Source organism: Carassius gibelio, chromosome B3 (genome assembly GCF_023724105.1).
Source record: "Carassius gibelio isolate Cgi1373 ecotype wild population from Czech Republic chromosome B3, carGib1.2-hapl.c, whole genome shotgun sequence".
NCBI classification, from domain to species: Eukaryota; Metazoa; Chordata; class Actinopteri; order Cypriniformes; family Cyprinidae; genus Carassius; species Carassius gibelio.
Window position 1 is genome coordinate 931,088 of NC_068398.1, and position 13,896 is coordinate 944,983.

Sequence of the window (13,896 nt, forward strand, 5' to 3'; positions counted from 1 at the left end):
GGATCACATGATCTTCACACAGTGGCAGTGAATGACTGAGAATCTGTTGGATCTGTGTAAAATAACCTGTGTTCACATTCGCTCAGAAAGTCTGGTGTTGTGTGGAGATTCACTACTAAATCAGTTCAGGCTGAAGAAGTGTTTCAGTACTGACTCAACTACTGATGAACTCTGTGTTTCTGTGTCTTTACCAGGCTTTTCTTTCAAACACAATAAAAGGCACAAACTCACACACGTTTCTCTCATCTAATATGTGTTGATTTGAAGAACCCTGAGATTTTATCATAATTTAATAATTCAGCATCACATCTGCATGTTCATCGGTTCTCTGGTGTTGGTTATGGTCACATTACAAATAAACAAATAAATCATGTTTTTTTTTACCAAGTTTTTTATTTTGATTGCAGTTCCTTCACAAACCCAGTTTGGGAAACCCTGCCGTAATATCATGTTTAATGCACTTCTTGAGAAGTACTGAGTAATATTAATGAACCACATGTATCTATACTATATGGTTAAGGTCACTTGCATGTTACTGTGCACAATTCACAATCGCAATGCAATAAGGTCACCGTAAAATAAAGTGTTTCCCAAAATAATTGTAACTATAATCTGTTAAAGTTACTAAAATAATGTGTAATTGAAGTACAGTTATTTGTTTAAATCTCCCACGGTTTCAAAGATTCATCAGGGAGTGTGTGTGTTAGCATCAATCTCAGAGCAGCTGGCACAGCTGTGTGTGTACAGCATGATACGACTAAGTTATTTCTTTCTTTTCGTTTAACATCCCTGTGTTGAGCTGAACATACACCTAGCTTTCATGGAAACCTCAGAAACGGTCTCTGATGGCTGTTCTTTACTGTAAGTTTATTATAATCCATGCATGGTCCAGTTATCTGTATGGTTCATGGGCCAGTGGTATGTAAGTGCTGATTTTGTTCCCTGTACCTACATTATGAAATAAATGTCCTCAAAGACACTCCTCACATTAAAGCAAACTGTCATTTCATATTCAGGATCAATACAACACAGTAAATGAGAAAGAGAGCAGGCTGATCAGGTGAGTATTCGGCTCAAGCATGGCATCATACACAACACTGTAATCTAAGGATATTCAGATAGATAAAATAAACTACAGTAAATAGTGTAGTATAGTGTATATATTATAGTATTGTTGCGTATAAAAATGGTTCTTAAAGTCCTAGTTGTGAAGTTAAATGATCTAAAGGTAAAACACATTACAAGGATCTGCCAGGTCCAGATGTGCTCAGAGATGATGAGGTGTAACACGAGTTCTTGTCAAACATTGCTCCACTCATCACCACTATGGGGATAAATGTGGACATCCCACTGGTTGACTCCACATTTGGGAAAGTCCAAGCAACATCCTTCACCAGTGAGCCGGGGACGCACTGGAATCTCATTAATAGACAAGTCCAGAGTTATTCATCATCGAGCTGCTCATGCCTGTACCAGTGGTCTGTACACCTAACATGTCTGTTTCGGACCAGTAAACAGGACTGCTCTGTGTCCATTCGTTTCTGGATTCAGACTGGATGTGTGCGCTGTTCTCCTCAGGTGAGCTCCACAGAACCCTGGGTTACCACTTCTCTCAGGCAAGACCCCATTCGTCAGCTTCATCTGACATATCTGTTCCCTCCTTCAGGTAACGAGGGTTATATACATTATCTAGACGTTCCTTCTGACCACAAATGCACAGACTTCATCAAGTCTAGTCATGATCTTCACATGTACGACTGTGTACCAAGATGTTGTCCATGAAGCAGCGTACTCCCTCGATGCTGTGGGAAAGACAGTTCCTCTTGAAGGGGATTATGAAATACTCAACCTCTTGCTGGGGTCACTTAAACGTATCTATCAGAAACCGCTGACAGCATCCAGACTTGAGAAGATTGTCGTCCCCACTAGTTTAGAAGTGATGTCATCCAAGTTCGGCAGAACATACTTTTCACGAACGATGGCTTCATTCAGTGGTTAGAGGTCAACACATATTCTAACGTCTCCGTTCCTTCTGGTGACTGCCATCATTGGGGCACAGCATGGAGCGGCCTCAGAAACCTCTTCAATCAGAATTTTTTTTAACCTTCATAAGCATTGGGATTGGTACTCTACCATCTACATGAAGACTGTATGGCTCCGCTGTACTTTAAAGCATTATTTTAACTGGTTCTCATGCCATCAGTCTCACAGAGCCAAACACACTCTCTGTTATTTCATCTATTCTTTCTATTAGCCCCATTTGAATGGCAGCACTGCATCACAACAGATTTAGAAAGTGGGCTCCCCTAATCACAACTGGTTTCATTAAGTAGTAGTTTTTTGGGGGGTGGATAGAAAAGATGTCGTGCGACTTCCATTGTGCAACATTTAGGTAGTTCGATCTGTTTAGACGCCCTAGGTAAGAGGTGAACACCACCCCCTGTATCTTTATTTTCTATTAGTTGAGGATTGGGAAGTATACAGCTCTTGATGCTGAAGATTTGCTTTCTTTCTTTCTTTTCTTTAGGTTAGAGGTTTAAAATTAGATAGAAGTGTTTTTGTTTCTTTCTTTCTTTTGGTGTCACTAGTGTCCTCGTTCTCTTGGGTTGATTTGTATTGTTTGTTTGTTTTACTGAGTTGTAAATATTTGTACATGTTGGTTGTCTCTTTAATGATTTATATTCCTATAAATATATTTTGGAAATTATATGGATTATTTTCACTTTGTACAATAAATCACTTTTGTTGGCAGTTGGTGTCTCTGCATTGTCTCTTGCTGCCTCCATCAGTTTACAGTTTACAAAGGCTATTCCTGAGTTTGCCAATGTGAAAAAGCCAAATGTGAGAAAGCTCTACCTCCTTTAGTGGACTTTGCTATCCTAGGAACTACCAAAAGTCCAGCGTTTTGTGACCTTAGGGTGCGTGATGGGTTGTAGCGTGGTAGAAGGCTAGTTAGGTCCACAGGAGCTAAACCATTTAGGGCCTTATAGGTAAGTAATGATAATTTGTAACTGATACAGAACTTAATAGGTAGCCAGTGCAGAGACTGTAAAATTGGAGTAATATGATCATATTTTCTTGACCTGGTAAGGACTAGAAGTGCATTACAATAGTACAGTCTAGAGGTCATGAATGCAACTAGCTTTTCGCTTGCTAATGCTCAGAAAGACACGAAGTGTAAATACGATCAGCAAGCAGTAGCGTGATCATTTCAACCAGGTGATGAAGTGCTTGTGTTGTTACCAGTCCCAGGATCATCTTTTTCTGCTCATTTCTTTGGTCCTTATGTTGTGAAAGAGAATGAGTGAAACTGATTACATGTTGTGCACACCTGATCGAAAACGAAAAACCTGTGTTTGTCATCTAAACATGTTAAAAGCTTATCAAACTAGAGAGTTGTCAATGGCAAGTGCTGTGGAACAGACTGCAGGGCCCACGGTCTCTTCTGTTGAGATAACTGTGGATTTGCTGCCATCTCCTAGTATCTTGGGTGTGGACACAGATGGTGTGGTGCTTCGCCATGCTTTTCAGCATGGTGTAAGGTTAGGAAATTTAGAGATTTTAGAAGATTTAAGCAGGCTCGGGTAAGCCCACTGCTTAAACCATCGGTAAATCCAGCACTTCTAGAAAACTACAGACCAGTATGCCTTCTTCCATTCATTACAAAGACACTTGAGCGAGCTGTGTTCAACCAGCTTTCTATGTTCCTTGTACAGAACAACCTCCTGGACAGCAACCAATCTGGCTTCAAAAGTGGCCACTCAACTGAGGCGGCTCTGCTCTCGTTACTGAAGCCCTGCGACTAGCAAGAGCAGCTTCCAGATCCTCAGTATGTGGTTTGAGTTTAGCAGCCGTGTTTCTGCACATTGTTTCATGAAGAACGCGTCCACACAAGGAGTTCGCATTCAGAGCCCCGCTCTTTATGTGCATCCGGGCCCTTTTAGAAAATAGCCTTTAAGACTTAATATTAATGTTATGTTGTATAAATAACAAATAGTATTCTATATGAAATTATGAGTTGAATACCATTGATTAAAAACTCAAATCAAAAAATCAAATGCGTCACTCACTGCTGGTCAACTTCAGCACGAGCTGCTCAAAACAGAAATGCAGAACATTAACTGCTAATACCCTGAGAGCACTATTGTAAGAAAAATGTGTTAATTGTTATAGTTTTGTCATGGTTAAGTGTTAGCTATCTATTAATCAAAACACAAAACATTATTTACCTTGTTTATATCTGAAAGGTGTTAATTACACATTTTCCCTGTGTGTTAACATTAGTAATTATGTTAGTCGAGTGTCTGACTTTACTCTTGTTAATGTATTTTGCCCCGGCCCCAAACAAATGATTCGACTTTCAGTTAAATATCAGCAAGATTCTTAAATTCAGATTTGACTATGAAAATCCTTAGTTGGGGACAATCCTAAAATTCTATATTGATGCTTCAAATGTCACAAAAATCTGTTTGGAAACACTTTTTGATGAGAAAAGGGGCTTTAACGTGTTGTCACATGACAAAATTAACCTAGAGGCAGTGTCATGTTGCTCATGTTAAAGCACTGTTTCCCAGTTCCCAGCATAAATCAAATAGTATTAAATAGACTAGTTACCTCTCAATTTGACTAAAACGATGTCCCACAAAACCCAGTTCCTTCTGACCAAAAATGCAGAAACTTCATCCAAGTCTATGGTCCTGTTCTTCACTTGTATGACCGTGTACCAAGATGTTGTCCACTTTGCAGCATACTCCCTCGACGCTGTGAATCAGCTCAATCATGTGTTTCTGAAATGTCTCTGGAGCACTAGTTATGCCGAATGGCAAGTGACAAAAATTTGTGACTTTTGAAGGGGTTTATGAAAGTTGTGAACCTTTTGCTTCATGGTCTGCCAGAAACCGCTGGTCAAGTCTATGGAGGGTTTATTGGGTCAGATTATAAACTAAAAGTCTGAAACTAAAAGTCTTAAACCAAAACTAAAAATCTAAATTTGAAATCAAGTCGATTAATTAATTTGGTATTTAGGATAGGGCATTTTGTATTTAGGGTTGGGCATTTGGTCATTTAGCCATTTAGGATTTAGGATTGGGCATTTGATGATTTAGGATTGGGAATTTGTTATTTAGGAATGGGCATTTAATCATTTAGCCATTTAGGATTGAGGATTGGGGATTTGGGGATTAAGGATTAGGCATTTGAAGATTGAGGATTGAGGATTAAGGATTGTATGCAAATTAGGAGGCGTGGCCCAAATACTGGAGGCTGGGTTTGAAATGGCTGGTGCGCAGAGGCACCTTATGAACAGCAGAGGGAACCGCAGTTTAAAAAAACCAAACAGCATGTGCCAATATAATAATACCCTACTAAAGCATGCCAGCAATATCAGCTTATATAACTAGTAGTTAATGTTAGTATCTTATCTGCTGCACTGTCTGCTGCTTTCTCTTCATCAGACCGATATCACTCCTTTCACTGGTGACTTTGTGTTGACACAAATGTTACAAAGCTGTCATTAAGTTGAAGTTAGCACACAGTCCTCACTCAAGCCGCTCACTCACTACATTTGGTTTCATTACAGTGTGCTCCTTAGCACTGGGATCTCCCTCTGCTGTTCATAAGGTGCCTCTGCGCACCAGCCATTTCAAACCCAGCCTCCAGTATTTGGCCCACGCCACCCCTGAGATTCGATTGGCCACCCCAGGTGCCACCCCAAAATCCTACTCTACGATTGGCCATTAACGTGGTCAAAGGCGTAACCTTTGTTGACGCACTTGCTGCCTTTAAATGAGCGCGGGAGCTTGGACAGTCACAGATACCAGAACTCAGAAATGTTAGTAGCAAGTGTTTGATATAAGCTTACCAAGTTTACAGCACTACTACTTGTGCTAGCACGCAAAGATACATATTTACCTATAACATCTGCCTTGATATCTACTCGCACACACAGTCCAGTATCACGTCTGTTGAATCACATCATGTAGGCTAATTTATCTACTGTAAGTTACCTGCCTATTCCGCCTACTCAGTTGACATTTGCTACGTCATTAACTGTTAACTGTAGGCTACTTTTGTAAAAAGCATTTAAAGATTTATCATTAGCAGACGCAATTTTGTGCAAAAAAACGTAGACTAGTTAATACAGCAAAATGTATTTTACATTTAAATTTAGGTCCATCATCATCATCTTGTCCACGTGCAGCTATAAACCCAACCCCTGGACCTCATGGTGTGTACTGTATGTTTTATCCTGGTTAAAATATATATAGAAAACACATGTTTGTATGATTTGCTGAATTACTTTTGTTCTTTCCAGACATCTCCCAATCAAGGGCAGCAGATCCAACTCAACCTGTTGCTGTTTCCCAAGACCACACAAGGTCAGAAAAGAAGGGCATTCAACCCGCAGTGGTACAGCAAGTATTCTTGGTTAGAGTACTCTGTTAGCAAAGATTCAGCTTACTGTTATGCATGTAGACATTTTTCCCTCCCTTCTCAAAGAAATTTGATGTAAGAGTACGCCCTTTGTCCTTCAATTTATGAGTATGGTGTTCGATGCATAATTTTATGATGACACCCTTGAATTAATCAGTGCTCCACTAAGGCCACCCCTGTTAAAAAAGTCTAGAATCGCCACTGCCAATCCTCAATCTTCAAATGCCTAATCCTAAATCCTCAATCCTAAATGGCTAAATGATTAAATGCCCATTCCTAAATAACAAATTCCCAATCCTAAATCACCAAATGCCCAATCCTAAATCCTAAACGGCTAATGACCAAATGCCCAACCCTAAATAGAAAATACCCAATCCTAAATACCAAATTAATTATCGACTTGGACTTTAAGTTTCAAATTTAGATTTTTAGTTTTGGTTTAAGACTTTTAGTTTTAGACTTTTAGTTTATAATCTGACCCAATAAACCCTCCATACAAGTCAAGTCACCTTTATTTATATAGCGTCAAAGCACTGAACAACATTCATTAGGAAAACAGTGTGTCAATAATGCAGAATGATAGTTAAAGCAGTTCATCATTGAATTCAGTGATGTAATCTCTGTTCAGTTAAATAGTGTCTGTGCATTTATTTGCAATCAAGTCAATGATATCGCTGTAGATGAAGTGACCCCAACTAAGCAAGCCAGAGGCGACAGCGGCAAGGAACCGAAACTCCATCGGTGACAGAATGGAGAAAAAAACCTTGGGAGAAACCAGGCTCAGTTGGGGGTCAGTTCTCCTCTGACCAGACGAAACCAGTAGTTCAATTCCAGGCTGCAGCAAAGTCAGATTGTGCAGAAGAATCATCTGTTTCCTGTGGTCTTGTCCTGGTGGTCCTCTGAGACAAGGTCTTTACAGGGGATCTGTATCTGGGCTCTAGTTGTCCTGGTCTCCGCTGTCTTTCAGGGATGTAGAGGTCCTTTCTAGGTGCTGATCCACCATCTGGTCTGGATACGTACTGGATCCGGGCGACTGCAGTGACCCTCTGATCTGGACACAGACTGGATCTGGTGGCTACGGTGACCTCGGAACAAGACAGAAACAGACTAATATTAGCGTAGATGCCATTCTTCTAATGATGTAGCAAGTACATAGGGTGTTATGTGAAGTGTTTCCGGTTCCGGTTTACCTAATTAATGCAGCCTAAAAGTCCTTTAATGGATTTGGATATTAAAAGCATATTAGTGTGTTATGTGTATGCCAGGTTAAAGAGATGGGTCTTTAATCTAGATTTAAACTGCAAGAGTGTGTCTGCCTCCCGAACAATGTTAGGTAGGTTATTCCAGAGTTTAGGCGCCAAATAGGAAAAGGATCTGCCGCCCGCAGTTGATTTTGATATTCTAGGTATTATCAAATTGCCTGAGTTTTGAGAACGTAGCGGACGTAGAGGAGTATAATGTAAAAGGAGCTCATTCAAATACTGAGGTGCTAAACCATTCAGGGCTTTATAAGTAATAAGCAATATTTTAAAATCTATACGATGTTTGATAGGGAGCCAGTGCAGTGTGGACAGGACCGGGCTAATATGGTCATACTTCCTGGTTCTAGTAAGAACTCTTGCTGCTGCATTTTGGACTAGCTGTAGTTTGTTTACTAAGCGTGCAGAACAACCACCCAATAAAGCATTACAATAATCTAACCTTGAGGTCATAAATGCATGGATTAGCATTTCTGCATTTGACATTGAGAGCATAGGCCGTAATTTAGATATATTTTTGAGATGGAAAAATGCAGTTTTACAAATGCTAGAAACGTGGCTTTCTAAGGAAAGATTGCGATCAAGTAGCACACCTAGGTTCCTAACTGATGACGAAGAATTGACAGAGCAACCATCAAGTCTTAGACAGTGTTCTAGGTTATTACAAGCAGAGTTTTTAGGCCCTATGATTAACACCTCTGTTTTTTCTGAATTTAGCAGTAAGAAATTACTCATCATAAAGTTTTTTATATCGACTATGCATTCCATTAGTTTTTCAAATTGGTGTGTTTCACCGGGCTGCGAGGAAATATAGAGCTGCGTATCATCAGCATAACAGTGAAAGCTAACACCATGTTTCCTGATGATATCTCCCAAGGGTAACATATAAAGCGTGAAGAGTAGCGGCCCTAGTACTGAGCCTTGAGGTACTCCATACTGCACTTGTGATCGATATGATACATCTTCATTCACTGCTACGAACTGATGGCGGTCATATAAGTACGATTTAAACCATGCTAATGCACTTCCATTAATGCCAACAAAGTGATCAAGTCTATGCAAAAGAATGTCGTGGTCAATTGTGTCAAACGCAGCACTAAGATCCAATAAAACTAATAGAGAGATACACCCATGATCAGATGATAAGAGCAGATCATTTGTAACAATAAGGAGAGCAGTCTCAGTACTATGATACGGTCTAAATCCTGACTGGAAATCCTCACATATACCATTTTTCTCTAAGAAGGAATATAATTGTGAGGATACCACCTTTTCTAGAATCTTGGACAGAAAAGGGAGATTCGAGATTGGTCTATAATTAACTAGTTCTTTGGGGTCAAGTTGTGTTTTTTTGATGAGAGGCTTAATAACAGCCAGTTTGAAGGTTTTGGGGACATATCCTAATGACAATGAGGAATTAATAATAGTCAGAAGAGGATCTATGACTTCTGGAAGCACCTCTTTTAAGAGCTTAGATGGTATAGGGTCTAACATACATGTTGTTGGTTTAGATGATTTAACAAGTTTAACAATTCTTCCTCTCCTATAGTAGAGAATGAGTGGAACTGTTCCTCAGGGGGTCTATAGTGCACTGTCTGATGTGATACTGTAGCTGACGGCTGAATGGTTGCAATTTTATCTCTAATAGTATCGATTTTAGAAGTAAAGTAGTTCATAAAGTCATTACTGCTGTGGTGTTAGGAAATGTCAACACTTGTTGAGGCTTTATTTTTCGTTAATTTAGCCACTGTATTGAATAAATACCTGGGGTTATGTTTGTTTTCTTCTAAAAGAGAAGAAAAGTAATCAGATCTAGCAGTTTTTAATGCTTTTCTGTAGGATATGTTACTTTCCCGCCAAGCAATACGAAATACCTCTAGTTTTGTTTTCCTCCAGCTGTGCTCCATTTTTCGGGCTGCTCTCTTTAGGGTGCGAGTATGCTCATTATACCATGGTGTCAAACTGTTTTCCTTACCCTTCCTTAAGCGTAAAGGAGCAACTGTATTTAAAGTGCTAGAAAAGAGAGAGTCCATAGTTTCTGTTACATCATCAAGTTGTTCTGAGGTTTTGGATATGCTAAGGAATTTGGATACATCAGGAAGATAACTTAAAAAACCGGTCTTTTGTGGTAGAAGTGATGGTTCTACCATACTTGTAAGAAGAAGTAGAATTTCCAATTTTGGCTATATGAAGTTTGCACAAAACTAAATAATGATCTGAGATATCATCCAGGTATCATCCAGGCTAGAAAAGACTGTTGTCTATATAGCATTATATATATATAACTATATATAGTTGTCTATATAGCATGGTATAGCATTGTGTTAGCAGCTCAAAAGGTTGTGGGTTCAATTCCCAGGGAACACACATTCTGGTTAAAAAAAAGTATGGCCTGAATGCACTGTAAGTCACTTTGGGTAAAAGCGTCTGCTCAATGCATAGATGTAACTTCGGCAGAACATACTTTTCGCGAACGATGGCTTTGTTCAGGTGTTTAAGGTCCACATAAATTCTGAAGTCTCCATTCTTTTGATGATTTGCACCATTGTGGCACAGTGTGGAGTGTCTATGGAGAAACCTCTTCAATCACACTTGGTACTGTACGAGCTACATAAAGACTGTATGGCTCTGATGTAGTTTTAAGCATTATTTTAACTTGTTCTCATGCCATCAGTCTCACAGAGCCAAACACACTTTCTGTTATTTCATCTATTCTTTTTATTAGCCCCATTTGAAATGCAGAACTGTGTTGCAGCAGACTTTAAATGTTGGCTCCTCTCACCACATATGCTTTCATCAAGTATATAATATATACAGGTGCATCTCAATAAATTAGAATGTTATTGAAAATGTCATTTATTTCAGTAATTCAATTCAAATTGTGAAACATTTGTATTAAGAAGTTTAAGTCTTTGGTTCTTTTTAATTGTGATGATTGTGGTTCACATATAACAAAAACACACCAATTCTGAACAATTTGAATATGGTGACATGCCAATCATCTTATCAACTCAAAACACCTGCAAAGGTTTCCTGAGCCTTGAAAAGTAATTGTAAATATTTGTGTATTTTCATTGTTCTTTTATCCAAGAGTTTATAGCAGTTTATTTTACCATTTCAGTTCAAGTTCATTTTGAATACAATTTGTTAAGATTTTACCTGAAGAAACCTGTCACCTGTCAGACTTGTTTAAACACAGTCATGTGATCATAAGCTCCTCCCTCTCACAGCTCTTACCAGGAAGAGACTGACGTGTTATTTCTGCTTCTCTCACACTGACTCTCTTCTCTACTGACAAAAACAATAAAGAACCAGCCATCAGTGAAGAACCAAGAGAAACACTTTACAAAAGGAACTTTTTTGAAGTTTGGTTCTGAATAGATATTAGATATTTGTGATTCTCGAGGGGATTTGTTTTTCAAACTGTCGTTCAGAAAGTGAAAGTAAAGTGTAGATCGCTGGAGCTCAAAGAGTGAAAATGGCTTCTCTATCTGAAGATGATTTTTCTTGTCCTGTATGTCAGGATATCTTCAAGAATCCTGTTGTTTTATCATGTAGTCACAGTGTCTGTAAAGAGTGTCTTCAAAAGTTCTGGAGAACAAAGAAAACTCAGGAGTGTCCCGTCTGCAGAAGAAGATCCTCAAAAGTTGATCCTCCATGTAATCTTGTGTTAAAAAACTTGTGTGAGTCGTTCCTGAAGGAGAGAAATGAGGTTCGTTCATCACGATCTGAGGAGATCTGCAGTTTACACAGTGAGAAACTCAAACTCTTCTGTCTGGAGGACAAACAGCCGGTGTGTGTCGTGTGTATTAATTCACAAAAACATGACAATCATAAATTCAGACCCATCGATGAAGTGGTTTCATCATATAAGGTGAGAAAAGTGGCTTTTAGCCAATTACATGTTATAAAAGTCATGTTTAAGTCTTGATTTGATTGATCAGATCTGGTTGTGTGTAGTTCAGCTGAACTCCATTAACAATAAAGTTTTATAGATTTGAGGAATATATAACCACGGGGGCAAATACTTTTTCACAAAAGCCAAGTTGGTATTGGAATAACTTTTTTTGCTTTGATAAATATCTTTGTCAGTTACAAACTGTGCTTTATGTTCACTCAGGTTGCCTTTTTCATGACCGGTTTTAATTTCTAAATTAATTCAGTATGAGATGTTCACAAAAACAGAAGAAAGAAGGATGGGGGCAAATACTTTTGCACTGCATTATATGATAATATCATTTTACCGTTTTTTGTTTTTTCACTGTAATCTTTTTTGTTATGGATTTTTATTTTGTTTAATTCTAGGAGGAGCTCAACACAGCACTGAAGTCATTAAAGGAGAAACTTCAACGCAATGAAAAAACAAAAGGAGAGTTTGAGAAAACAGCTGAACACATCAAGGTGAGGAAACAGAATCCAGAGTGTTAGGGTCGAGCTCGTTCCAAAACCACAACATAAAGAGGGAGATAGACAATGGAATAGGTTTAAATTAATTTATAATTTATTGGGAAAAGAAATTAAGCAATAAAAAATAAACAATGTTCTTTGGAAAAAGAAATGTAAATATGTGTCTAAATGCAATGAAATATTAATATTAAAAGGGTAAAAGAAAACCCAAGTGTGAGAGAAACTAAAGCATGTGACCTTCTTTTAAGACCAACAGCCCAGGGCCCGGTTTCCCAATAACGCTCACTCTTAGCGTGCTAAGATGACCTCAAAAGATATTTCTTATCAAAGTTGTTTATGTTCCTAAGTGTGTTCCCCGAAGTGTCCCTTAGGAATCTTCTTAGCACGCTGCCTCTTACATCTGACGTAACAAGAGTGCTGTCCAAAGTGAAGGTGCTGAATTAGTTGGCATCGATTGCTCATGAATCGATTTTCCACTTCACGCAAAGGTGCAATACAGCGTTAAGAAAGACAACACGTTCTATGCAAATGAAACATTGCTCAAATTATCACAGTAACATTTATTTTAACATATTTTAAGTTATCAGTAGAATATAGACTATAAATTTAATTATCAAATGGTCAGTAATATGTTCACACCATATGTTGTGATGGTTAGACGAACTGGGTATCCCTCTCTAATCATCCACCCTCCTTATCCCGTTGTGCCACTTGTGCCGCTTCTTGACATGGGTTTAATGACTTATAAAAATTATATAAAACACTTTTTTATTAATGGTAAGATACTTTACAATCAGAATTAATTGGCAAGCAGCTGCAGTTACTTCTGTTTAATGCGGTATTGATTGCAATTGGTTTATGTTTTTAATAAAAAGCAACCTATCTACAATGAACAGAGAGAGACAGAGTTAGATACAGAATATGATGGGGAAGTGTGACGGTCTTACTTGGTCGGTCTGCTTTCTGCACAAATGGAGACGGTGTGTGTAAATAGGGTTTTCATCGATTCAGAATGAGAATAAACCATTTCCACAGCAATACTTCATTAACTCTGCTCTGTTTATTTAAAACAGTTTTCTCTTTTTTTTATTCTGTCACTCAAATTATTTTTTTACTTTGTGATCGTATAGTGTTTCAGTTGGAAATATTTACAGGTTGAATATAGATTACACATTTTCAATTGATTATAAATCACAAATCAATGAATAAAGATCCTCAATGAATCACAGAGCAATACAATTAAACTTAGTCAAGGGAAACATCTCCACCTAGCGGAGAACTTGAGCAACTCATTTTGATTAAAACATTTTCACAAACATTTAACAGCATACCTGCACAAATGGAGACGGTGTGTGTAAATAGGGTTTTCATCGATTCAGAATGAGAATAAACCATTTCTACATGAAACACAAGGCAACACACAATTTGATTACCATCGGGTCTCTAAACACGTTATAACTCAATATTGAGCAACACACTCGAAGCCAAACAAGGCTTAACAGAGTTCCAACATATTCATTGAAAGATACAGCCACAATAAAAGCAACTACTTATTTGTTTAGGACACTTATAAATGGTAATTCTCAGACCGTGAAAAACGTGCAACTCACCCACAGCAATACTTCATTAACTCTGCTGTGGGCGGTCCCTACTCCACACGCTAAATCACATCACACAGCACATAGATGGCGCTGTCCCCATTTATGCATTAATTTAACATTCCTTTTAACTCAGTTACAGAAGCAATGTATAAAAAGGGCACCAAGCCGCTCGTCAGAGGTAGTTGCTGAAGTTTGCT

General features: G+C 38.4%; 2 protein-coding genes across 12 annotated transcripts in view; both read left to right on the forward strand.

Moving 5' to 3' along the window:
• Nucleotides 1-13,896, forward strand: part of fam234b (family with sequence similarity 234 member B) — a 76,385-nt gene that overhangs the window by 12,944 nt on the left and 49,545 nt on the right. For 2 of the 9 annotated variants that reach the window (XM_052550504.1, XM_052550508.1), the window contains one exon: nucleotides 1-230. This exon is cut by the window's left edge and continues 620 nt beyond it. The exons of the other annotated variants lie outside the window; for them this stretch is intronic. The gene's annotated coding sequence lies outside the window, so the exon portion shown is untranslated. Of the gene's footprint in view, nucleotides 231-13,896 lie in introns of those variants that run through there. 9 annotated transcript variants of the gene reach the window in all.
• LOC127952177 (E3 ubiquitin-protein ligase TRIM35) overlaps nucleotides 10,927-13,896 on the forward strand; it is a 73,030-nt gene continuing 70,060 nt past the window's right edge. For all 3 annotated transcript variants that reach the window (XR_008152843.1, XR_008152842.1, XM_052550570.1), the window contains exons 1-2: nucleotides 10,927-11,565; nucleotides 11,997-12,092. Coding sequence is in view for 1 of the 3 variants with exons in the window: in XM_052550570.1 (XP_052406530.1) it covers nucleotides 11,170-11,565; nucleotides 11,997-12,092 (492 nt within the window). In the remaining 2 variants the exon portion in view is untranslated. The remainder of the gene's footprint in view (nucleotides 11,566-11,996; nucleotides 12,093-13,896) is intronic.